The 27503-nt window shown below is 40.4% G+C and overlaps 1 protein-coding gene across 9 annotated transcripts in view; it reads right to left on the reverse strand.

The window, feature by feature from the left end:
• The window catches only part of LOC147017509 (zinc finger protein 536-like), a 316222-nt gene that overhangs the window by 115191 nt on the left and 173528 nt on the right, over positions 1-27503 (reverse strand). For all 9 annotated transcript variants that reach the window (XM_085847220.1, XM_085847221.1, XM_085847222.1 and 6 more), the window contains 2 exons: positions 22454-22600; positions 6183-7175 (listed from right to left, as the gene is read on the reverse strand). In XM_085847220.1, the coding sequence (XP_085703346.1) occupies positions 6183-7175; positions 22454-22600 (1140 nt within the window). The remainder of the gene's footprint in view (positions 1-6182; positions 7176-22453; positions 22601-27503) is intronic.

A 27503-nucleotide genomic window follows, 5' to 3' on the forward strand; every position in this document is an offset into this window, starting at 1 on the left:
CAAATAAGAGCATTAAGAGAAGTTTATCATTTCATTTCTGCACAACAAAGACACTTAAACCAAGAACCAAATTCCAAGTTATTCTTTGTGAATATACTCGATGGAAACGAATGTTGTAAGAAAATCAAGTTATTCCCTAAAGTAGAACATGGGCAAATATTCGTAAGTTCGCTCTTTGAGTGGAAGGAAAATATAAAAGGACTGTGATTATGTTTTGGGGATGAAGTGTTTTAATCAGCAAGTCTCAATCTTTCATAGACTCAATTTTACATTTGCTTGTATGGGAGGGAAGGGGATAGGTGGGGAAGAAATGAGTCTCCTATTTTGGGGTTTGGGTCAGAAAGTTTTTTCCCTTTCCCCCATTCATTTGAATGGGTGTCCCAGAAACCCCATTTATCATCTACTACTGGCCCAGATGGCATCGGTGAGCATGTCCTAAAAACTTGCTCTGCTGGTCTTCCTCATCCTTTTTCTGCTCTTTTTAATGGATCATTCTCTCTGGGTCAGTTTCTATCTGCCTGGAAGTTAACCAACATCAATATAAAAAAATGATCCTCTTAAATACAGGCTTATTTGCTTCCAATTATAAACAATCTCATGGAATATATCATAACAATTGATATCAAATCCTTGCTTTTCTCTGATGGCCGGATTTCAGAACATTAGTTTGGTTTCAGACCTAGTCATTCTACCATGGACATACTGCTTCAACTCTCCCAACAATGGATGGAAGCCTTCAATCTCAATCATGAACTTGGGGCCATCTCTCTGGACGAATCTCGAGCACTTGATACAATCTGGCACCTCGTCTTGATCTCCAAACTATCCAATTATGGCATCCAAGGCCACCTCCTCTTGTGAATCACTGACTTCCTTCACTCCCAGAGTGAGTGTGTTCATCTTAACGGGATTCTATCATCTCCTCTCACTGTCAATAATGGAGTGCCCCAAGGCAGTGTCTTGGGCCCAGTCTTGTTCCTCGTTTTCATAAATTCCCCTTTTGATTCCTTGGAAAACCCTGATATCTCTTTGCTGATTATTCCACCATCTGCCGTATCATTTCTCATCCTTCAGAGAGGCAGGTAGCAGCCTCTTTCCTCTCTGAAGACCTTTAAAGTAGTTTGCGACTCCAAAAGTAAGCTTCCGAAAGCAAGAAATTCACTTCATCGAAAAAAACAACAAATTGAAGCGCGTGAGGAACTAACCAATTTAGTTTCTCCACAATTAATATTTGGCAATAACTTTTAGACTGAACATTAAATATACAGTTTGTTAATATCACTATTATATTTGAGAGCCTTTTCTACACAGTCTTATAATGGAGTGTCACATTTTTGTTCATACAATTTCCAGTTATCTTTGTGTGATTAGTTGCAAAAGTTTTGCACAAAAGCAATGGCCCTGAGAGAATAAAAATAGGACCGCGTGTCCTGAAGCTCACCTGGATCAGGAGCAACAGTTATTCAAACCCTCCTCAGACACCCTTTGACCCCGATTTTGTTAATGCCATGAAAAAACTTTGTTACATCATGGGTGATGAAGGTTGTGGTCAAGTTCCATTGAAATTGTGTGTGTAGTTTTGGAGAAGAGAGCAAACACCTATTTTGGGGGCTCAAAAGCCCCCCCACCCCCATCCGTATACCACCTTAATGAGCACAGATCTGGATGTGGGCAATACATTTTCGTTCGGCATCACATATGAAGCTTGTGGCCAAGTTTCATCAAAATCGTGTGTTTGGTTCAAGCGATAATGACTGAAGTGTTTACAGATTCACTCACTCACGCCGACGGACACTGCTCAATCGTACAGTATAAGCTCACTGGACTAAATTACAGGTGAGCTAAAAATGAGATGATGTTTTACTCCAGCATTTTCGGGTTATCGTGGGGGTAAGTGTTTTTGGCACTTTCCCATATTTTTTCTTTACAGTGGCAGATTGCGAGTCCGAGAGTTTTTGATTGCTTAGAAAGACCTCCACAAGTGTACTGCTAATTATTTAAACACACTCAAGTGCACAACTTGGTATCAGACAATCTGAAGATGGTCTCAATATTAATCTGGAAATCCTATGAAGATATTGTCATATTCCTGTGCAATAACAAGCAACACAGTCAGGAATACCAAGTCAACAATGCATCACATCACAAATGATTGGGGTTTTTTATTTCCTTTTACTCATCGTACATACAAATATATTGCAAAAATAAATTAAAATCCTTATCATGTTCTGGACTATTGTATCTCCTTCGTAGATCTTTTTAAACACCCCCATAAATGTAAAATCCAATAGACAATATTATTTATGTCTTTCAGAGCTTCAAAAAGACAAAAACAATCATCACAATTGCATGACATTTGAATATATGAGATTTCAAAAACACCAGCAGCAGCAACAGCAACTACAATAACAATATAGCTCTTTCCTAGTCACTGAATTCGAGCCCAATATGATATTTCCTACTGCTGTAAGCAGACCAATGAGTAATCTGCAAGACGCTATTCTAAGAATCCCTATCATGTTCAGAACATGCAATATGTATACAGTACCGTATGTATATATATATATATATATATATATATATATATATATATATATATATATATATATATATGTATATATATATATATATATATATATATATATATATATATACTGTATATCGTTATATATATATTTATATATGTATGTATATATACATATTCAGTGGCGATAGAAAGTCTAGACCTCCTTTCAAAAATTTTCACCTTTTGTTGCATTCTAGCCTGGAATTTAATTGGATTAAATCAGACTTTTCCATCTGTATTTACACATCGTAACCCACAACTTCCAAGTGAAAAACAAATTCTTCTACAAATCACAGAAAATGAATTAAAAATACATAACAAGAATGTTTTGCTTGGATAAGTGTCCATCTCCCTAAGTTAATACTTGGTGGAAGCACCTTTTCTGAGTAATTATAGCTGTGAGTTTGTTGGGAAAGGTCTCTACCAACTTTGCACACCATGACTAAGCCTAGTGTTGGCTTAATGGTTAGGGTGGCTGGCTAAGGATCTTAGGGTCCTGAGTTTGAGTCATATTAGCTGCTGAATTAACACCAGGTGGGGTTGACTCAGCCTGTCATCCTTCTGAGGTTGGTGAAATGGTACCAATGTACTGGTGGAGGGGCACAGCATCAGTGGCACAGCTGTGCTTCCAAGAAATGATAGCAACCCAGGCAGTCAAGCTGCCACATACAAGAACAGAAGAGAACACCTTGATTGGACAATATTTGCCCATTCTTCTGTGAAAAACTGTTCAAGCTCAATCAAGATTTGTGGAGAGTGTTGATGGACAGCAATCTTCAAGTCATGGCACAGATTTCTGATTGTATTTTGGTCGGGGCTCTGACTGGGCCACTCAAGGACATTTATCTTTTTGTTTCATAGCCACTCCAGTGTTGCTGTGGCTATGTGTTTCGGGTCGTTGTCATGCTGAAAGGTGACCGTGCATCCCAAGTTCAGCTTTCTTGCAGAGGGCAGTAGGTTTTCCTCTATAATTTTTCTGTATTTTGCTCCATCCATGTTTCCTTCTATCCTGACTAGTGCCCCAGTCCCTGCTGATGAGAAACATCCCCATAACATGATGCTGCCACCACCATGCTTCACAGTAGGGATGGTGTTCCTTGGGTGATGTGATGTGTTGGATTTGCACCAAATGTAACATCTTGCATTTAGGCCAAAAAGTTCCATCTTGGTTTCTTCAGACCACAAAACTTTTTTCCACAAGGCTTCAGAATCTCTGGAGTGGTTTTTTGCATACCTCAAATGGGACTCCAGGTGAGCTTTTTTGTGTAATGGTTTCCTTCTTGCCACATTCTGGTTCTACCATGCAGGCCAGACTTATGGAGTGCTTGAGATATTGTTGTTACATGCATACAGTGACCAGTCTGTGCCATAAGTCATGTAGCTCTTTCAAAGTTGCCACTGGCATCTTGGTGGCCTCTCTGATCAGTCTCCTCCTTGCTTGGTCATCCAGGTTGGAGGGACGGCCTGATTGCTATTATAAGGGGGTGGACACTTATCCAACCAAGATAGTATAGTTTTTTATTTTTAAATAATTTTCAGAAATTTGTAGAAGTTGGTTTTCACTTGGACCTTGTCAGTTAAATGTGTAAATAAAGGTGGAAAAGTCTGATTTAATGCAATTTAATTTCAGGTTACAAGGCAACAAAAGGTGAAATTTTTGAAAGGGGGTGTAGACTTTCTATAGGCATTTTGTGCATATATAGTTTTTTTTTTCTTTAACAGTGATTGAAGACTTTAGTGGAGCTTATACATAAATCACATGGAAAATAGACAGAAAAATTATGAAACATTGGTGTACTTTTACATGAACTACAAGGACATTTGTAGACAATGGACAAAAACATATGGTATATGCGATTGGAACCCGGGTTCCCATAGGTTCTGATGGGAACTGCACGAATAAATCACCCCAAAATCTTTTTTTTTTAATTTAAAACTAGAAGAAATTTATTTTGTGACATTTTATCAGTCATGATCATGTTGCTGCAATGACTTATGATTATGCTGGGTGTGGCAAAAACTCTTGCGCTCAAGATTCCAAATTGTCAATTATTTTGTGTTTCACATTGAGCCTCAATGTACGTTTAACTAAGACCTCACGGTGTCTCGTGTATTTGCAGGGTAGTAATAACAAAGTTAACCAAACACACAGTATCTGCGAACTGTAGACAGTTCGATCAGACTCCAAAGAGTTTTCTCAGAAAAACTTTCAACACTGACAGTACACTAACTCAAACATAATGTGAAAGATATTGTTCATCTACTGCAATAAAAAATTACACATTTGGTAGTGGCTTTGTTTTTATTTAATCCTGTGTTTTCATGTTTTACTCGTACCTTTTGCAGATGGACTGAATGAAAACCCTGTGACATGTAAATCTCCCACAAAATTCCAGTGTTCTCTACCACAGATACTCTTCTGCATTTTCAAATTGAAGATACACACCTTCGCTGGAATGACAGCTCAACACACAGCTATCTCATTGCTGAGCTCACAGTCTGTCGCTACTTGGACCGAAAGCACCATTTCGTTATATTTATTGGGCTTTCTGCCGGGCGCTTGTCAGGAAACGAGAGATGTTCCCTCCACCACACTTTGCCTTAACACGGAGCCATCAAGCAAGGCTTAGAAAGGTAAACGAATATATGTCAGTTCTCATCAATTAAAACCCTTCCTCGCCCACTTACAGACTTTTTGAACTTGCTTGCAGCATTTTTCCGACTTAAATCATGTCATTTTAATCAAAATTAGGGCAGCACATCATTTAGTTGTCAAGGTCTGACTTTTGCATGAAAAAGCATTCAATTACAGATAATAGCTGTGTCACACAAAATAAAACCACACATTTTCACCCTCAAAACAACTGTTGCTGGAAATATTTCATCTGATAAAAAAGCAATATTGTTCTCTGTAAGAAATTTGAAAGAGAATTTAAGACAGATTTGAAAGTATGTTTTGGAAAAGAAAATTCCTTATTGGGCACATCTGACAAACACCAATGTAAAAAATGTCATAAAAAGAAGAAAGGATTTAACTTGAATTATAATAATTTTTAAAATGTCATAATTACTTCCAAAAATTCTCTCTCCCCTCCCCCACCCTGTTCGATCAACCTCCCAACCCTTCCCCCCTCCCCCTTTTACATCATATTTTGCACAACCAGGGGAAATAAAAGGTGTTTTAACATTTATTGTAAAATTTAAGCATTCTATTCCGGTGACAGCCGTTCTCAAATCAAAATGCGACTTAGATCTACTTATGATACCGAACAACACCAAATGCTTTTATAGGTCGATCAATGCAAAAGGTTATTATATGCATCAAATGCTCAATAACACCTGCATAATGTCATCAATTATGCTACTGAGAAAGTTTAGGTGAGCTGCAGATGAAATCGTTCAATCAGAAAAAACAAAATTGATGCTGCATATTCATAATTCAGTCTCTCATAGCTCCTGTGAAAATGAGTTGAGTGTGATGATTGCCAAGTGCTCAAGATTCCTTGTTTTTTTTTTACCTTTTGCTAAGTAACGACAAACAAAACAATTCAAGGAAGTTAAAGTGTGCCCGTCTGCGCTTCATATTCGTCATAACCAATCTCCCTGATTCCCTCACCTTCACCAGCTGTTGCATCAGTCTCATTGGTGGAATCTAAAAACCAGCGGTTGCAAAGTGGTGCTTCTAGGCCAGCCAAGTTGGTGATGCTTCCACGAAGCCACTCCCAGCTTTTCCCAAGGCCTCCAAACTGTCTCGCGTTCTCATCACTGCAGTGATCTCCGTTAGGCTCGATAGAACCACCCTTGCCAACATCGCTGTCTTCCAGCTTCTCTTTCTTGTCGGTGTTCATTTGTGGTGGATAAAAGTTCAACTGCTTATAGTAGTCAAGTACAGATCCAGATTTTGTGAAAGACCCATTCGATCTTTGTATGGGTGGGGTTAGCAAGGACGGTGAATAAGACTGTGACCATTTTGCTGTCCCATAAGGTGTTCCTGTTATTCCACTTTCAGTCCCTATAGCAGAGGGCACAGAACCACTCAACATCACGGCAGGGCTGTCCGCAAGCCCAATTCCCGACTTGGCTTCAGTTGAAAATCTTTTTTCAATTTCAACCGTCAAATGAGTGCCACTCTTTTGCCAAGGAGGGGCTGCCTTCATGGCATCAATCACTTCACCATGACGAGGTCGAAGTGACAAGTCAAGTGGCTCCATTTGTAGATCATTACAAGACTTGGATTTGAAGCTCCAAGGTGGAGCCGGCTGTCGAACAGTAACACCACCCTTGGGAGAAACAGAGTGATCACAATAGTCCATGACTTTGTCATCCTCCTCTTCCTTGCACTGCCCAACACCATGCATAATCGCTCGTTGGCTTGGCATGTAGGCCAAACTTGTGGACTGTCCGCTGAAGCCTCCCTCATTTCCTTTGTAAATATCATGGTAAGCAAGAGCTGTGGGTTGATTGAACAGAGTGAAAACATCTCTCGATTCCAAAGTGCCCTCAGAAGAGAGTGATGGTGTTACAGGATGATAATGCTCCATGTGGTACTTGAGTGAAGATAGCTGTACACCAGCATACTGACAGTGTGGACACTTGAAAGGCCGATCACCTGCAAATGCAGAATTAGAAGGAAAATAAGAATAAAGCAGCAACAGGTTCAACAACATATCCAATGTTTTCCAGGCATATGGTTTACAGACAACAACCACTCTACGAGCAACTAAAATGTTGTAAATGATTCCAGCATTTCATCCACGGAGCAACCTTGATTAAAGCTAAGCAGTTTACTGGGCAATAAGGCTTGAATGTTTTACTGAAAATCCAGTTGTAGCCTAATCAATCAAGAGTAATTACTTTCCACTATGCTTGAGGCTCTGGCTTTCCCTCTCAAAGATAATATAACTGCTACAGGTAACTGTCAAGAAGCCTAATGCAGACAAATCAATCAGTGATTAGTCAAGGTTTGCTGCCTCGACTTTTGCACATCTAGTACAAAATAAGTTAGTGGCAGTGGGAGGAAAATTGATCACTATTAAACTTTTCCAGTTCAGCGTCGCGTGAGGAGTCATAAAGTGGAGCTTAATGCTGACAAGTCCTTTGGAGTCGTAACTTAGAAGTTTAAACAAAAGGATTGTCCAATGTTTGCACCAGATATATAGCTTCATGAGATGCAGCTTCATATCCTTGATGAAAGATTCAAGTATGATTATTTCCTCTCCGACTGTGGATTACTATCCATTATCTCAGATTTCAAATCCCCATGTGTGTTGACAAAAAAACAATCCCATGAAAACAGTTCGTTATAATTTATAAGGAACCTGGAGGTATCCAGCATTTTTCATTCAACAAATAGACTGATAATCTTGATAATAAAAAGGAAATCTTGAAAGCTATGCGGTCGGACATTGAAACAATCAAGCACTTTTATATCAGGACGGCGCAGAAGTACTCAAGCCCTGGGTTCAGCATAGAGCGTGATTCGATTTGAAGACTCAAACTTGCATCCGACTTAATACATATTTTGCTGGACTCAGATTCACATATGGACTAAGGGTAACACAACTCAGAATTTCTCATTAACTTGAGACACTGTTCGTTGAGTTTCGCGTTCGGGGGTAGATTAACTTGAATACATTGTATTCAAAAAAATGCTGTCGATTATCATGAGTTTATTCCTTTCATGAAATGTATGTTCATCAAGTAATTGCATGTCTTTTATATTATTGTATTGTAGGTTTTCATTAAAAAGAAGCTGTTGAGATGAATTTTGGGACAATAATTTTGTTTTTTCAAAATGGTAGAACGCTTTTGTATTACTTCAATACAATGCTATGATTTAAGATGAGAGATAAAGAATTAGCTTCATACATAAAGCACAATCGAGGTAAGCATTGTTTGCTGCACAGCTGCCCATTCATGAAGATTGCATTTCATGCAAATATTGAAGGAGGTCAGGTGTAATAATAATGCAATGTAATATGGTTATAATCTTCTGGAAACAAAAAAAAACTCGAACTGCATTCAGTAGCAAGCATACATCCGCCAGGCTGAGCACTTTACATTTTGTATCCTAATGATAGGCCGGATTTATACCTGAACCAAAATCTAATCAGCTTGTTCTTGTCACCGAACCAACAGATCCACCAAGTTTTTTCAAAATCTGTCAACAACCTGTTGAGATATCATGCTGTATATCGCTTTTAGCCATATCCCTCAATGGTGAAAAATCACTTTAAAAAAATTTAAAATTCTCGTATCCAGATCCAGATCTTCACCAAAATCGAAACAATGCTTTTCTGTCATACATCCAACGTGTCCACCAAGTTTAGTCCAAATCCGTCCACAGCAGCTGTTTGAGATATCCTGCTCACAGACAGACATGGGTAGGAACATAACCTCCGCCCGTCCGCCTTTGTTGGCAGAGGTAACTGGAGAGTTCATAGAACACAATACCCCATGCAGTGTTGAAGTGTATGGAGGGCCTTGTCATTTGTGGGGTTTATGTTCTTGAAAATCACCGTGAACCGCAAATATGGTTAGGGTCTTCAACTTTAAAATTTATCAAAACTATACCCTTAAACATTAAAAAAAATTAAAAAAAACATTGGCGTTTATGATGTTAATTTGCAATATCATAATAATATTCAAAAAATGTTTTTAAAATGTGATTTAATAATAAATTATGTTTTTGAAACTTTCCAAAATAATGTTTTCACAATATTTGGCAAAACGTTTTTGTCAGGAATTGAACCTGTTGCATTTTAATTAACCTTAACCCATCCCCCACGCAGCAGAAGACAGGGGTTTGTAATCACTTCTGTGGGTGGTTGTCTGTAAATATGTCTGTGTTTGGGTCTGTGTGTCTGTCCAGGCCCTAAGTTTTTGCTTTTTTTGGATTTGAGCTTTTGTCACCAAATTTTCAATAAAGCTTTATGATGACAATATGAAGAAGGCAAATTAGTAATTTTGTTAAAATAATTTTCATTAATTACACTGGTTTACAAAAAAACAATTCTGAGGCAAGCATGTGAATAGGTGTTTCTGACTAATTTTGATATGTTGGATTCAAATTTCTAAATAGTTTTGCTCTATCACCTCTAGTTTTTTTGCTTTCACATATCCCATTTTTTTATTATAATGCATATATTTATAATATAATGTGTTTATTTCATATATTCAAATGGTATATTCCAGAACGAAACAAAACATAGACACAGAACACTGACAGAACTAAATATTACGATTACTTGGATATAAGCATATATACACATCATAGTACTACAGAAGTCAGAAGTGAGTTTTTTTTGGAGGATCTGGTGTACTTTGCCTTCGGGATGTCGCGCAGGAGCATCCAGCAGAAGTCCCCCATCATGCTGGGATTCCACTTGCCTTGGTAGTTGCTCTCCATCTTAGTAATATATTGGTGGAACCTTTCCCCATGTTCGTCACTTACTGATCCGAGGTTCGGGGGGAAGAAGTTGAGGTGGGAGTGGAGAAAGTGAATCTTGAGAGACATTCGGCACCCCATATCCTGATAAGCCTGCAACAACTTCTCGAGATGCATTAGGTAATCTAGTGCCTGTGTGTTACCAAGGAAGCCATGGCAGACTGACTTGAATGCTTCGCATGCTCTCAGTTCCCTCAAGGTGAGCTTCTCCTCGAATACCTCATCCTTTAGCACCACCCTGATCTGAGGTCTGACGAAGATGCCCTCCTTGAGCTTAGCAGAACTGAGACCTGGGGACAGAGTGCACAGGTGTTGGAAGGCAGCACCAACCTTGTGCATGGCCTTCATGAAATTCTTCATGAGGCCAAGCTTGATATGAAGAGGGGGAAGAAGCACCTTGTTTATGTCCAGCAGAGGATTTTCTTGGACACTGTGTTCCCCAGGCACGAAAGTGCTCCGAGACCCCCAGTCCTTCTGCGTGTAGTGCTTGGACACAGCCCGACTGTCCCAGAGACAGAGAAAGCAGCATTACTTCGTGAAGCCTGCCTGCATACCCATAAGGAGCCCAATGACCTTGAGGTCACCACAGAGGCTCCACTGGTGCTGCTGGTACTTGACAGATTCCAGAAAGAGCTCCATATTGTCATATGACTCCTTTAAATGAACTGAGTGGCCAATGGGAATAAATACCCCAGCATTCCAATGAAATGATTCTTCTATAGTATAAAATAAAACTAAAAACCCAGATACTTTATATAAAAGTATCATCCTACCGGATAATTGTCGAGCAGCACTAACCACCCTCTCTCACCACCAGTAAGCTACTGGCGTTCCCAACCGCACAATGCACATGTTTGACCTACGGAGTTTTTTGGATGACGCAAATAGTGTCATTGGCTTGCCAAATGTTAATTTGAGTTCAGCATCCCTAAATTAGTCTAAAACACCTATTTATGCAGTGTATTACTCAAATATTTAGATATTTTGGGGTCTTGGGCTATATGTATACATGTACGTACATGTATACATGTATATCTCAAAAACTAGAGGTGATGAGTGAAAATGGATTTCGTATCTGAAATCAGCACCCCAAAATTAGGTTACAACACCTATTTTTATGCGTGCCTAAATTTCTTTGTAAACCAGTGTTATTATTATTCTTCTTCAACCATTTTTTTGGCCTTTTTTTTTTGCTCGATTTTTTTTTTACATTTTTTTTTTTCTCAGCAAACACTTTCCGATTGGCACAGCATTTCCAGGGTGGGAACGACCCCCCATGGAGAATATTTTAATAATCGTGACGTCATTGGTCATGTGGTCTGGCAGCCATCTTGGATTAAACGGTGGAAAAATTCTATCTCAAAACAGCTGATTGGAAAATTTGAAACTTGGCACATCTCATTCTACTCTCAATGGGGAATAGAGGATTGTAATGATGACATCATCGGTGAAGTGGTAGACCAGCCATAAATGTTTTAATCAAAATCCTTGTTCACCATTGAGATTCAGGGTGTATGTCCAGGCTGTAACATTTTTACCAATTGAGCTTTTTGGCATCAAATCTTTAACAAACCTTTATTATGAAACTAGCAAATTCCACCTGCTACTTCACTGTTGGGAATACCACAGTGGGGTGTGAGAAAAAGAGGTGGGAGAGAAAGATAGGGGTGGGGAAAAGGGATAGGAGGGAGAGTGAGGAGGTGGGGGGGAGAGAGAGGAGGGAAAGGTCATGAGGAGGGGTGGTGGAGTGAGGAGGGAGGGAGAGTTAGGAGGGATGGGGGAGCAAGGAGAGAGGGAGAGTGAGGAGGGGTAGCGGAAGGGAAGGCAGAGAGAGAGGTGAGAGAAAGGGAAGGCAGACATGTGGTGGAATGTCAATTATGATTCATACTGTCTCATGAAAATGCGTCTGCATAAAATAACAGTGAAGACAGAAAATAAAATAATGTCTGAAATCCATTTTCTACCAGTCATACTATCAACACCACTCAGACACGTCCGAAGAAAAACACCACCCGGACACCTCCAGAGACAAACGCCACCCATACACGTCCAGAGACAAACACTGCCCAGACACATCCGGAGACAAACACCGCCTGGACATGTCCAGAGACAAACTCCCATCTGGGCACACCCAGAGACAAACTCCCATGCGGATACGTCCAGAGACAAACTCCCATCCGGACACGTCCAGAAACAAACTCCCATCCGGACACGTCTGGAGACAAACACCGCCCAGACAAGTCTGGAGACAAACACCACCCGAACATGTCCGGAGACAAACTCCTGTCCAGACACGCCTGGAGATAAACTCCCGTCTGGACACATCTGGAGACAAACACTGCCCAGAAACGTCTGGAGACAAACACAACCCGGACACGTTTAGAACCAAAAACCATCCAGATGCGTCTGGAGCTAAGCTGTCCAGAGACAAACACCGCTCAGACACGTCCAGAGAAAAACTCCCTTCTGGACATGTCTGCAGACAAACACCACCCAGACAGAAACACCGCCCGACACGGTTAGAGACAAACACAGCCCAGATGCGTCCGGAGCGAAGCTGTCTGGAGACAAACAATGCCCAGACATGTCCAGAGACAAACACAGACATGTCTGGAGATAAACAAACACTGTCCGGAGATAAACACCCAGACACATCCAGAGAGAGAGAGAGAGAAAGAGAGGGAGAGAGAGAAAGAGAGAGAGAGAGAGAGAGAGAGAGAGAGAGAGAGAGAGAGACAGAGAGAGAGAGAGAGAGAGAGAGAGAGAGAGAGAGAGAGAGAGAGAGAAAGAGGCAGGTGGGGGGAGGGGAGTTAGCAGAGAGAAAATGTTATACTTTATGAACAACACACACACACACACACACACACACACACACACACACACACACACACACACACACACACACACACACACACAGTATTAGTGCTTGGCCGATATCGGCAATTCTTCAGGAATCGGCAGACTGGAGTCAGTGCGATAACGACTATAGGACGTACTGTATACAACACAGAAATCTTGAGTAGCTTTCACCCTTGTTTTAAGGGAATTTCAACAAACAAATTATAAAAACAATGTTGCATTATAGATGTTTAATGGAGATGTGCATAAACATTAATATTCATAAACAGCTGCCAATCATCATGTGACAGGTAAAAAAACAAATTGGCTCTGTAATTTGGAAAACACGTGAATATGGTTAACGGCTTGGAAATCGGATGTTATCCAATATATATTGCTTTGAAACTAACAACGAGACACCATATAACCTTTGCAAATCATGTACCTCTACCTTGTAGCAACTGCCGACTGTACATCCTGATCGGGACACAAACTGTACCGTTTTTGACTATAGGGCACTTGGCAAGTGTCTTAAGCACTCAAGCAAGCACTCCAATTAAATGGCTTAAAAGGAATGGCTAGCCAGGCTGTGGCTGCATACATACCATAAAGCATCCTTTTAATTTTAAATCCAATCTTTACCACGCCAGCAGCAGTTAAAAAAATTAAATTAATTCGTTCAAATAATGACTTTATCAACAAAAGAGTTGATGTTTAACATAGAACAACCCTGGAGATATCACAAAGTTTAATCCTCCATGAAAAAAACTGCAGATAATCCGCCACATTGCCTGCTCGTCGGTGTACGCATCATGTGGTACATCGGTTCGCGGTCCACGCAAACGTTATAACTGTATTTTGAAACGTTTGTTTTTCACCAGATTTGCTTTGTTTCCTTGTAGAAAAACTTGTGACACATCTGACAATATAGACACAGATCTGGCAGATGTTATGGATAAATAGTCCCTCCTGGGGGACAGGGCACGATGTCAAGCAGTGGATGAATTAAATCATATAGCTCAATGAAGTTAGTTAATTTTGACACATTCCTAATTTGAAAACTTATAGCACTTATAAAAGTGATGTATACAGTGCTTCGTAGCTATGATGAACAGGTATTCGATGATATGAGCGAGGAAAGTGAAAAAAAAGCTATATTGTTAAGAAATCGTTGTGGCCTGTTCCAAGTCACATGGTTGAACAGGCCAAAAAACATGGGGGCTCCAGACCCCAGCAAGGTTACCGAGGAAATGCCTTCAGACCCCAAAGAGAGCAGTGACCGAGGATGCGCCTAATCAAGGATATAATTAAGTAAGACCATTAATTATCTTTAAAAGGGGTGTTTTAACTCACCAAAACACCCAATTTTCGCTCTTGCACTTCCTTTGAGTTTTCTTAGTATGCATGCAAAGTTTCAGGCTGCTAGGTTTCATGGTTTTAGAGTTATGGAGGAGACACACACACACACACACACACACACACACACACACACACACACACACACGGTATAGATTGTGGAGAACACAAATTAATAAAATGTACAATTTTTTTTAACTCGTTTTCGTTAAGTTTAGTTCGAGTACAAAGCGGACGTTGACGGGCTTTGCATTTTGAGATGCTTTCTCTTAACATTTTATTTTCCGTATGCAGAATGGAAATTCATATACAAAGGGTCCACTATCTCCATGGGACAACATTGAGTGGAACATGTGGTCGTACGATCCTTTATATCATCAAACAAAGAAATAAGGAGGTCATTTGGCCAACTATTACCGTGTTGCACTCCTGCGGAAATTAATTGCTGCAGCTCTGAACAACAATCTTGATATCTTACTCAAGTCTAATTAACCCGATCTCGTTCGGGTGACACGATTTGTTAGAAATATAAGCAATACATAACTTAGAAGAAACAGGAAAAAAAGAAAACACTAACACCTTGCTCGGTCTCAGTTTAAGAGAAAGATACCAGTTACAGATTAATTTCCAACAAACGATAAGACAACACTTCACAAAGAGCATTGTGTACACTCCAGAGTTTCCCATTGGAGTATCGTTGACCAGAAACGGAGTACTGTAACAGCAAAAATCCAATTTAATACAGCCTCAAAAGCAGCTTTAAACATTAGAACAACATCAGAAACTGAACGATCATTTTGTATTCGATACATTCTGGTCTTACACATGGCTAATTTGGCTTGAGCTATAAAAAAAAAATGTTTGGCACAGTTACTGTATGGAGGTCTGGAGAAACACTGAGGCCATATAAAGAAAAAAAAAACAGGAAAACTAAAAATTAGGGGAAAACGTCTGATCGAATAACAACCTTAACATCAACAAAAGAGGAACCAAGAATTTGCACCCAAGATAGGCATGAGCCAGTGTTTCCACTATTCCACAAAAGTACCATTGTATGCTTATTGCAAGGGAGAAGCAATGTAAGGGAGAATGTGTTGGCAAAATCCAATGTGTTAGTCTCTACTGAAGGTCACCCATATGCTTAGGCACAGGAGCTTTATAATAGTGTTCCCAATTTGGATTGAGAGAGGGGTCATGTGGAAATACAGTAGAGAGGTCACTTACAGGGTATATAAGTGGGTAAACCAGGGAAAATTACTGTCATAGAGCTGGAATACAAATTTTTTGGAGAAGCGAAGAACCTGCCCTTATTGACTGGTCAATTTCTCTGAGAATTCTGGATGGGTTAATTCCCCCAGAATTATGGATGGGATGACTTGTAATACCAACCCCCAACTGAGTGGCACGATGAGATACACATTTACATAGAGAGAATTGGGGTCATCTCCCCCACCCTGGCCTAGGAATTCCTTTTTACTGCCTCAAACATTCCCGTGCAATCCAAACAAACACACACTTATCAAATTATATCAGGATTATGCATTGGAAAAAAAGTGAAGAAAGCTAAATATCAAAACAAGTTATGAAGTCATGGAAGAGGACAAAATAAAATGAGGAAAACTTCTGAAGTGCAACGATGGCCGGAGGGGGTTCTCGGATACAAGCTTGACTTGTACAACTGAGAGGCTCAAATAACACTTTGCAGCAACTTGTCAACTCTCCGGCAAGGTCGAACACCAGTAGTTGCAAGCAACCCCCAAAACATTTTAGCCACCTATTTTGCACAATGTTCTCAAGGTAGCAGAATGAAAATAGTATAAACAAGAGTGAGAATTACTTTGTAATACATGTCCCCTACCGATTTGATATATTATAAGTCCAAAAAGGGCATAACTCTGAAAAATTGACAAAATGCTCTGAAACTTAAACTAGTTCTATAACTTATCATTATAAAGCCATGTTCCAAGTTTCAGATTAATAAGTTAAAAGGGAGGGGAAAAAAGTCTCAAAAACTACAGGTGTGACGGATGCACGGAGAGATAGAGAGCAAACCTATTGTCCCTCTGGTGAAACCGGGAGGGGAATAATAAAATACTCAATAAAGGTTCTGTTATTTTAAAACCCTTGAAAGAGTGTATTATTTAAAAGTGATTCATGAAGAAACATCGAACTGTTGTATGTAACCAGGTCACAATGGACCACGAAAGCTTGCTGGGCTTTGATGAAACTTTGGTGGAATTAAGGTGGAAGATTGGTATCGATCTGTCTGATTTAAGTCCATCAGGAAGTGTTCCTTGGTATAGACCAATTACCCAGCATGATGTGACAGATGGCTGGTTAGATGCCTCCATACCAGATGAGGTTTGTATCGAAAAAGCCAGACTTTTCCCATAATAAATGGGAAATCATAATACAGCATTTGATATTTACCAGCCCTCAGCCACCTTGAGATAACAGCAAGTTCAGTACTAATCTGGCCAAAGGTCGGAAGAACTTCCCACACCAAAAAAGGTGACTCGGAACCTGTTGAACCTCATCACTTGGTGAAGAGGTTGCAAGCTATGGATTTTATACAAAAAAATAGATGCAGCCAGATTATTGATCACTAAATTTCTGCCACGGTTTGACAGTTGGCACAGTAAGGGTCTTGATATTTTTTGCAGCTGCAGTTTAACTCGTTCCAACAAACATTCCGAGTTGAGTATCAAAGTTATGAAGACGTAACACACCCAGAAACCTAATCCCATCTCTTTGAGGGTATACACCACCATACAGCTCTCCCTATCAGTTAATAAGTGGATTTGACGTAACCAGGGATTGAACTCAGGGTTATAGCACTTTGAAGGAAACTCTTTAAAATCTCGACAATTCTGCAGCCCAACGGACTAGCAGTTCACTCAATGGTCGATGATCGCAATCCTCTATGTGGAATAGTATGCTTCACAAAGTGCGTTTTCTTCTTCTATTTATGCTTCTTTACAAAGTGATAGGAAGAGTCTCTGTTGGGTGTTAGTCTTGGACTGGAAGCTCGTCATTTGTCTGATAATCATCAGACTTGGCAAATTATCTCACTTGACAATTCTACTTATTGATAGTCAATGTTTCGATCGGTTCTGTTGTCAAGTACTTGTCTTTGTTTTGCAATACTGATGATAACATCTCATGAGATATCTTTTGTTTTTGCAATGGGCAAACATTAAAGATTTCCTTGCTAATGTGGCATCGTTTGAGGAAATGCAGTTTAGATTTAAGGAAGATCACATTAAGTCTGCTTAACTTGCATGCTTTTATGCCCTTAAATTGTTGTCCCCTTTTTGACAAAGCATTTTCACGTGTGAGGCTCCCAAAGATTTAAACTGTTTTCTTTTCGTTTGTTTTAGAATACAGAACAGAGTCGAGGCTCGTGAAAGAGCAAGTATACTGAATGCATCAGGACATAACAGAACAAATGGAACAGTACAGACAGAGATAGAGGACAGCATAGTTGAAGGACAAGATAGAGGGAGACTTGGACAAACTATGGGTGTGGGGAGGAATGGGGGGCAGGAAAGGACACCGGGGTTGGACAAGATGGACACAGAAATAAACTCTCAGGAAGAAAAAAAACTGGGAATTTGGAAGGTGGACGACTTGGGATGGATCAACAAGGGTAGAAGAGATCATGGTTTTGGATTGGGGATAATTTCAGATGGTGGTTAATGGCTGTCTTGAAGACCTGGAGGGAAGAATGAGATTGAAGAGAATGTGGAAGTTGATTCCACAGGCGGGAGAAAAGAGGAATTGATGAGTGTGGGTTGAGCAGTGAGGATCATAGATCTACTTCCCCGTTCCATCCCCCATTCCCCATACACCTCCCGGTCACATCCCCAATGTTATAATATGTGCTCTCCAACACAAAGCTATAATATGATAACATTTTCTGAAAGAGAGGAATGCAGAACATGGTTATGGATCTGCCTTGAATGTGTTTAAATATTTTTAAAGTAAACTAAAAACAAAATAGATCCGGCAAAGCCTGTCAGGAAAAGGGCTTCCTTTGTTTTATATTATTTTGTTTGGATTGGTCTTTTGTGCAAATGAGGTGCGAAGAAGGTATCAGGAGTTAAAAATGTGATAACACTTGGAAAGATAACACACACCAGCCCTCTCACACTAAAAAAATACACACAAACTCATAAACACACTGAAACACACAAAAACACACAAAATATAAAACAAATTTTTACCTGCCTATTTGGCTCAGCCTGCGGTGCACTGTCATGGCCATCTTAAGGACTGTATAAATTGGGGGTCACTATCACAGTACAGTTTAAAACTGCCGAAGCAGTTTCTTGGCAAGGGTTATACTGGGTGGTTTGCCATTGCCTTCCAGCGTTGTTTGTCCGTGATCTATCATTTTAAATGCTGAGCGTCAAGCAAGTAAGCAGCACGTGCCATTTTAAAAATTATTTGGTGTGACTCGGCCAGGATTTGAACCACCAACCTCCAAGACTCAGAGCAGACATTCTAACGATTACACCACCACACACTCTAAATTGTGGGTTCACGATAATTAGCTTTTTAGCCAGAGTACAATGTAAATTAGGGTGCATCTATCTATAATTTCAGCAGTGTGTGTGTGTGTGTGTGTGTGTGTGTGTGTGTGTGTGTGTGTGTGTGTGTGTGTGTGTGTGTGTGTGTGTGTGTGTGTGTGTGTGTGTGTGTGTGTGTGTGTGTGTGTGTGTGTGTGTGTGTGTGAGACCGCTGTTTCTCGACAACCACTGGTCCGATCTAATTGAAACTTGCCAGGTATATTGCTGGGACCTGAGGATGTGCCTTTTCAAGGTTTGATATTAATCGGACAAGTGCTTCCCAAGTTATGGGCATTTATTTACCAAACCAATGACAAGACATGTTGCTGCGGCCATTTATTTACCAAACCAATGACAGGACACATTGCTGTGTAGGAGTGGCCGATGGGGAAAGGGCACCATTTAGTTACCGTGGCGTAGGAGTGGCAATGGTCAATGGCAGCGAATGTCATGGCAAGCAAAGACAGAGAGGTAAACTTGATTTTAACTTGGATTTTAATTAACTCTGTGTGTGTAAGTATCACAGCAGTTGTTACTTCAATGCAAGCGATAATTCGTGGAATGCATGTGAACATTCCGTACGGGCACGCACTACTTCCGGATAGTAATGACTTACTGTATTATAATAATTTCTCAATTTCTTATGGACATTTATAGATAAACACAATGCCCCAATCCAGTCGACGTTTATGAGAGTGAAGGAATGGCCTGTGTGATTGTTTGAAAGTTTTCTTTTGTTTGTTTGTTTTTGTTTTGCACGTACGGCCAGGCACGTACAGGCACACGAGAGCGAAGGAACGGCCTGTGAGTTTTGTTTCTGGCACACGGTTTGAAAGTTTTTTTTTTTTGCACATACGGCCACGCACGTATGGCCATGCACGTACGGGAACGCACGTATGGGCACGTACTAGTCTTCTAAATTACAGTATCAACTAGAGTTCATGGAACACCTTACCCCATGCATTGTTTAAGTATACAATTCAATTAAAATAAAATAAAGATTTTAAAGATCGTATTAAAAAAAATATCTTGAAATTTACCGCTGTTAATGCAGTGTCAATTACACCACCCTATCTAACATATTACATTGGTTATCCGTGCCTGTTGTATGTGTGCTTTATGACGTCCTCAAAGCAGTAAGTATCCTGTTTGGAATTATTTTCAATTTTGTTTGACAGCCAGAATGGCAGACGGAGTAAAATAATGGCATCACTCCTCTCTGCACATGCATGATTGGGATAAATTCAGAGCAGGACTGCTAAACTGCAGGCCGTTTTGCAATTCATGTTGCGATTCGTGTTCAAAATGTAACATTCAATCGAAATTAAGTTGTTTGTCAATCATAAACTGACGTTTCAAGTTCAAGTTCAAGTTCAAGTATAAATGTTTGCAGACGGACAGACAGACAGACAGACAGATAAGTGAAACAATTGCCTAACCAACTTTTTGCTTCCCATACACAGAGTAATTATGGGCTTCCACTGAAGTATGCCGGGTCCGGAGTTTGAATCCCGCTCAGCTGTTGAATTAATACCAGGTGGAATTAACTTGGCCTGTCATCCTTCCAAGGTCGGCAAAATGAGTACCAACTTGCCGGTGTACTGTATCGGAGTGGCGACCCGTCCAGGATTGTGCCCAATAGCCAAGGAGAATGCTTAAGCCTTAAGCAGCACCAACGCTCTGCACAGAGTATGGTCCCAATCTCCTCCTCCTCCTCTACTGAAGTACAGTATAAATTGAAGGTCCCTATCATAGAGGTTTTACCCATCTCAAAACATGAAACCGAGCTGTGGCTCCTCTCATTGCACAATTAATAATGAAATAAATCATATTTCTGGTTTTCAAAACTTTATGGCAAAACCAAAATACAACTTAATTTGGATAAAATAGGTTTAACATATATTTTGTTGATTTGGTAAGATTCAATTTGATTTAGTGATGGCTTGATACTAAATGCACGAAATCATACCGACAGATGTGATTTTATTCTTTCGTAAGAAGCACACTGTATGGTTGTGGGGAGTGAGGGCATGGCTGTGCCACTCATGTAATGTCTCTGTAGTTTGGACAAAATGTAATTTGCTCATGTTGCCGGCAACAGCTCGCCTACTCTTCGCGAAAGACACAGTGGGATATTTTACGTCAAACAACTAATGCCTGTAGACGGGACACCCAGGTTAACGTTCATCCGAGGGACGGCACCTGATCTTCATCACCCCCCCCCCCACCCCTAAAGATGAGCTGGGACCATGGACGCAGATATACCTAGTTTGCACACACACATTACTTCATTCCTGGTATGCCTATCCAGTTTTATCACTTCTAGATATTTGCCTAATTGCTTTCTAATTTAATGGACCCCTGTTCTTGCTCAGAGTGCTCTTTCTGGCAAATAGTCCACATCCCAGCCATTCACCAAGTAAAATCACCCTTCATCATAATTATCAGTTCGACCTTGTTTTGTCTTTATTGTTACCAAACTCCGTCCATTATCTCATTATATCCATTATCCATACTCTGTAATCTTCCTGATTAACTTGTATCAATCGCACACCTGCCTTAACCTTGTCTTTCTAACCGATACGTTTTTAAAGAAGGCTGAACTCGTATTCCTCGCTTAGTCTCGTTCAAACTTCCTTTTTGCCTGTCTGACTAGTTTACGAAGCTTCTGTTTTTCCTTTAACCGAATCCACGTCCCACCCAGTTCCTCCATGAAATTCACAAAGAGGGGCCAAAGGGAAGTAAATGCTGTGCGTTTGTCTTTAACACCATCATTGATCTTAGTGTTAATATATGTTCCTTAATCTCTCCATTTATATAATTTACATTTGAGTGGTATAAATTTCTGCTACACCCCTCTCCCTTATATATATATTTTAATATATATTTTTCACAACAGTTCCCTGACACCACAAAATATCAATTAATCACCTCCACCCACCTTAGGTGGACGGAGGTTATGTTTTCACCTCTGTCTGTTTGTCTGTCTGTCTGTTTGTTTGTGAGCAGGATATCTCAAAAAGTTGCAGACAGATTCGGATCAAACTCGGTGAACAGGTTGGGTGCATGACAAGGACGAATCGATTCAGTTTTGGTGAAGTTCCGAATCCGGATCTGGGCGGAGGTATGCACTCTACCGAGTGAGCCTTCTAGTTTTCCAAGTTATTGTCTCATCCCCTTCAAAATCTGTGTTCCGAAAGTGAAACATCATCACCTTGGTAGACAATCCACTCTCAGCATGAGTCTGCCCTGAAAAAAAAAATAGCGACCACTGTCCCCTCCATGCTCCACATCCTCAACCTGCTCCCTCATGTTTGGATCACAAATCCGAATTTCCTTGTTCCTCATGTGAAAAATGTAAGTCGACATGTCTCCCAACTCGATCAACAGCGCAGGTCATCGTTTCAACACAAAACGAAAGTACCTCAATTTTAAGATGCACTGTTTATTATTCACATCTGAGCACTCATTTACGATGCCCTGACCCCGGATTCAACCCCCTTATATGGTGTCGATTCACTTAGCAGCTGCTAATGTCCTTACGATCGAAGCAAAAGTACATTTGCCTCCTAATGTCCCGATACTTCATGCAATACATGTACATTTATCTCCTCTGTGAATCCTAAGCATTTGAGCATATAATGTCGATCATTACAGACATTCCTACTGACGTACCCGTGTGTGTTCTCAAGTGAAATTTGAGTTGATGTGATGACTTGAAAGACTTTCTGCAAACGGGGCAGTCTTTGTAACCCTGAGATCTGCGGCCCCTCCTCTTGATGCCCTCATGCTGGTTTTCCAGCGCTACATCATCGCTCAGCTCTGCGGAGAGATGAGGAAAATGAGAGAATGCGCTCATGGTAAGTATGTAAAGAAAAAAATTCAAGCAATACGGGAATCCTGCTGTGTGAGGGATACCACTACAGGGCTTTCCATACATAGCGGGAGGGACATCCAAAGCATTTCTCGAACAAAGCTTTTCAGGACATATAAGGGGAATTGTGTATTCTTTGCTTGTACAGGCAACACAGCAGTAGCAGCAAGACTACAGTAAGGATTAAAAGATGTTTTTAAGTCATAAAACAAACCAAATGAAATGCAAAGGCTTTTGACTTGGGAGAGAAAAGTAGAGGAGTAAAGCGAGAAGACAAAATAAATGATAAACAAGGAACAGGAAAATGTGAAGAAAGCGAGGGAGGGAAGATGGGAAAAAGAAGGAACGCGTTGCCTCTGTGGGTGCGACGATGCACGTTAAAGAGGGATTACAGAGAAACTCAGCAGGCTTCTGTGCCTAATTCGTGTTCCCTGTCAGAACCCCGAGTGTTTGGAAAGGAGGCCGTTAGAAAGCTGTAAGCTTGGGGGAGGCTAATGGTGCCTCCTTTCTCTCTCATCACGGCCACACTGCCACTTATCCCCAGGTGGCTGTGGAATGCGTACCGAACCTGCTTCGTAATTACAAGGTAGGCCCGAGGAAAGCAGGCCTTAATTGGGCATAACCAGCCCCCTTTTAAGCACCGGCGATGCGTTCCCCGAAAGCAGAGGTAATTGGCCAACATGCTGCAGATTTTGGCAGAGAATGAAGTTGTGTTTAAAATGAAGGTGCGTCTCAGCTCTTTTGGGAGCAATATTTTACCAAATGGCAAGCGGCCATTGCTGATTATATCTCTGCTTCCGAAGAGACACTTTTAGTCAGAAGAAGTTGCAGAGAATGAAGACATTTTAACTTCCTTCCACGAGATGGCGGCAAACCTCCAGTGGTTTCATGTTACCCTTTATTCCTGATGCACCGAGCCATTGAAACACCAGATGGCGAGGTTCCACAAACAAGGATTACAGCTCCTTTGGAAATGGACAACTTGTAAACCACACCTCTTTCTTTTAATCAAAAGGACTACGACGAGAAAAGCATCTATGATTCTGGCCTTTTCTGACCCAAGATCATCATGGCCTGCTAACTCGACATATATTCAACGGCAAAATCCCCGTCATCTTGGACGTGTTCATTTGATTTAAGGCTGCCAGGTGTTTCAAGCTCACGGCGTGTGAAATCGCGTGTCTGTTTTTATTCTCTCGAGTGGTGATATGACCGATGGTTGGAACACACATTAAAGATAGTTAATAAAAGAGAAGTTGAAGATAACACTTTTCATGCGCAATGAAGTGAGGAGGCAGCACACTTGTCAACACAATTGAAAGTGACTGTTGGTGGTTTGGGTGATCAACAACATTTCGAGCACACTCACGCTACCAAGAAATTCCCCATGGTAAACCAATGAGGTGTACAATTACAGGTGCACATCCCTAAAACAGATGTATAATATTACACGATAAATTATTTCATAATAATAATAAAATTATAATAATGTCCTCCTCGGGACTCATCTTTTTTATACTCGATGATTAGTACCGAACAAGAAGGTGGACAACCAAATTCACGCGAACAATGTGGATATGTCTCTTATCATGGGGATTTGGCCGGCTTGCAGAGCCACAGACTTCCTCTTTTCAAATAAATAAATAATCACACATGGAAATTGAGTTTCCACATTCAAAATGGGATGGCATCATGGTAGGCTTTGTTAAACCTCACTCTGCTGGGAATCGAAGCTTGAGCCAGGGAGTTTCTAAGGGGCGAACCCTCGTAATCCTACCATCCAAATAATATGAAGAAGACATATGAATAATTCAAACAGGAACATGCCTGGTGTTGGCTTAATGGTTAGAGTGGTGGGCTTGGGATCAAAGGGTCCTGAGTTCAAATCCCACTCAGCTGTTGAATTAATACCAGGTAGGGTTAACTCGGCCTGTCATCCTTCCGATGTTGGCAAAATGAGTGCCAGCATGCTGGTATCCTGTGTCGGAGTGGCGACCCGTCCAGGATTGTGTCCAATAGCCAAGGAGACTGCTTCGGCAGCACCAACGCTCTGCACAGGTTATGGTCCCAATGGATGGATGGATGGAACAGAAACAACAATAACAACACCCACAACCATTCGACCATTATCATCAATGTGATAGGTGAAAACGTCAAGACAGGAGTATGATTTTGGCAATTTAAGAGTGTGGGACTCCAGCAGAAAAAGAAAAAAAAAACATTCAAGCTATCAATAATATTTTAACACAGATGAACATATCTTTTGTCTCAACTATGCTCATTGTAAATTTAGTGCTCTCACAACGTTTCCTGTTTCCTGTTCAAGCAAAGCATTCACATCCTGTTTTTTATGCCCTTTTAAAACACCCCGAGAGTTCCTGCTGATACACACAACGGAATTGCAATGTTTTGCACTTGAACCTTTTAAATTCTACCTTTTCTTATGTGTGCCTCCTCAGCCGATCATCAACTCTTCTCTTCAACACACACAGACATACACACACACACACACACACACACACACACACACACACAAATCCATAGGAGTTCATAGTGTCCCGAGAAGAATTTCAGTGGTTTTGAAGAACAATGGTGAACATACTATTGGTTTTACATCAAGGCATATTGTGTATAAATATGGTTATCTGAATAAGATTTTTTTCATCAAGGTGTATTTGCATTGAACACAAAGTTTTAATTTACTTACACATCACAGTAGAAAAATGCAAAATGTCGAAGATTTTTGGATAGGAGTGTATTTATATATATATATATATATATATAGCAATTCTGCTCAAGGAATTCTGTTGATGTGGATGGGAGTGGCAATTTTGACAGAAAAGACACATCTAAACAACAAAAACAATTTAAACAACCAATTGTGAAACAAACAGGAAAGAGTGGAGTCGGCCTCAGGCAATGAAAAACTTGTGATCCACAAGCGTTGCTGTGATGACAATTGCTACCTCTGCAACCAAAGGTGGAGGCAGGTTATGTTCTCACCCCTGTCTGTCTGTCTGTGAGCAGGATATCTCAACGGGTTATGGACAGATTCGGACGAAACTTGGTGGACAAGTTGGGTGTGTGACAAGGAAGAATTGATTCAATTTTTGTGAAGATCCGGATGCAGATCTGGTCTTTAATGAGATACAAAACGTAAACTGTTCAGCCATGCGGAGGTGTGTGCTCTACTGAGTGCCATTGCAGTTTTCATAATACTACAACACAGATAATTGTCGTGTTTTAGAAAGATTTGTACAACTTCCAGGATTTTTATTTTTTTCTTTTGCACGTTTGACAATTGACCCGCATCGATCATGTCTTTGGTTTTCGTATGATAGATTATAATTCCCCACTTTCACGTTAAAGTATTTCAACAGTTGATTGTAAATTTAGGTGAAGGATCCATTGGCTTTGTGGGATTTGTCCTGATCAATGTTATTAGCGTTTTCACCCCTCTCTCTCTCCAACCTTGTTTGTTTTTTGTGCCATTGTCATTTCATCCCCAGTTTTCCCAACTTCTTTCAGCCCCCTTTTCATGTGCTTGAGCTTATATCCAGCATATTCAACCAATACCTCCTTTTCTTCCTCATGCTTCCCCTCAGCCATTATTCGCCTGTGTCCCTCTACCCTGTTATTGGTGTGCCCTCCCTTTCTGTTGTTATTTCTGCTATGTTCATGTTTTGTTCTGTGTTCTCACTCTTATACGATAAAAAAAATTCATTGGAGTTGCATTCGGTTCTACTTGACCAATGGTATTCATCCTTTACGAGGGTTGGGAAAGGGGGTAGGGGTGGGGGGTGTACTGTGGCATTGTTTAAAGCCTTTTACACAGACATTCTCGATTTAAATAAAATTGTTGAAACAAAGCAAAATGAAGTCACATTCCCAGCTATGAGAACTTAAGACTGCATTTGTAGGTGGTGGCATCATATGCAATGACAAAATAAACGAGATTTAAATATCATTGTGTCACCATCAACATATTTCATCTGCTAAAACAGACATTTGTGTAACACATGCTAATGAAAAATCTATCAAGGATTCGGGCAGAACTCAGAAAAGTTAAACTTACTCGTCCAGAACATTCTAAGCAAAACTGTGTTCCTGGTGCCCCTGAAGCATTCAAGCAGTTTATGGTGGATGTCATTTTCCATCATCATCATCATCATCATCATCATCATCATCATCATCATCATCATCATCATCATCATCATCAACATCATCAGCCATGCTCAATGCAGTGTCAGTTCTGCCGAAACAGTTTCTTGACAAGACTTAGAATCCTGGACAGGTTGCCACTGCGATGCAGGATACTCTACAGAGAGAGAGCGAGAATTTGTAATTTGTTCATGGTGCTGTTTTATAATTCACCTACTCTTCCCGAAGGACACCGTGGGATCTTTAACATCTACCGACGAATTCCAGCAGACGGGACGTCCAGTTTAACGTCCTTCCGAGGGACGACACAAACATCGCTGCGTCACCCTGCCCGTGAAACACAAACGTGACGGTTTATATCTGGATCGAGATTTGAACCCAGGCTGTAGACAGCTCAGAGGCAATTGCACATTCTTATCGTCTATCCTGCCAGTCCCCATTTTGGAATCCTCTCAATCATTACATAATGGGTATATCACTGATGGTCCTGTTATTCAGACTAATCAAGCTCTGTGTGGCTCAATAAAAGTGCTATATTCCTCAGCGTTGACACACATCTGAAAATATGTTTTTTTGGATTATTCAAGTTCTTTTTAAACTTATTTCCCTTTCTTTGTTGATTGCAAAGCACTTTTGGGATCCTTATTTTTGAAAGAAAAGTATTTTGTTTGAAAATGAATCATTGATTCC

This window comes from Eptatretus burgeri, chromosome 11 (genome assembly GCF_056783735.1).
Source record: "Eptatretus burgeri isolate ZD-2024b chromosome 11, Ebu_testis_v1, whole genome shotgun sequence".
Taxonomy (NCBI): Eukaryota; Metazoa; Chordata; class Myxini; order Myxiniformes; family Myxinidae; genus Eptatretus; species Eptatretus burgeri.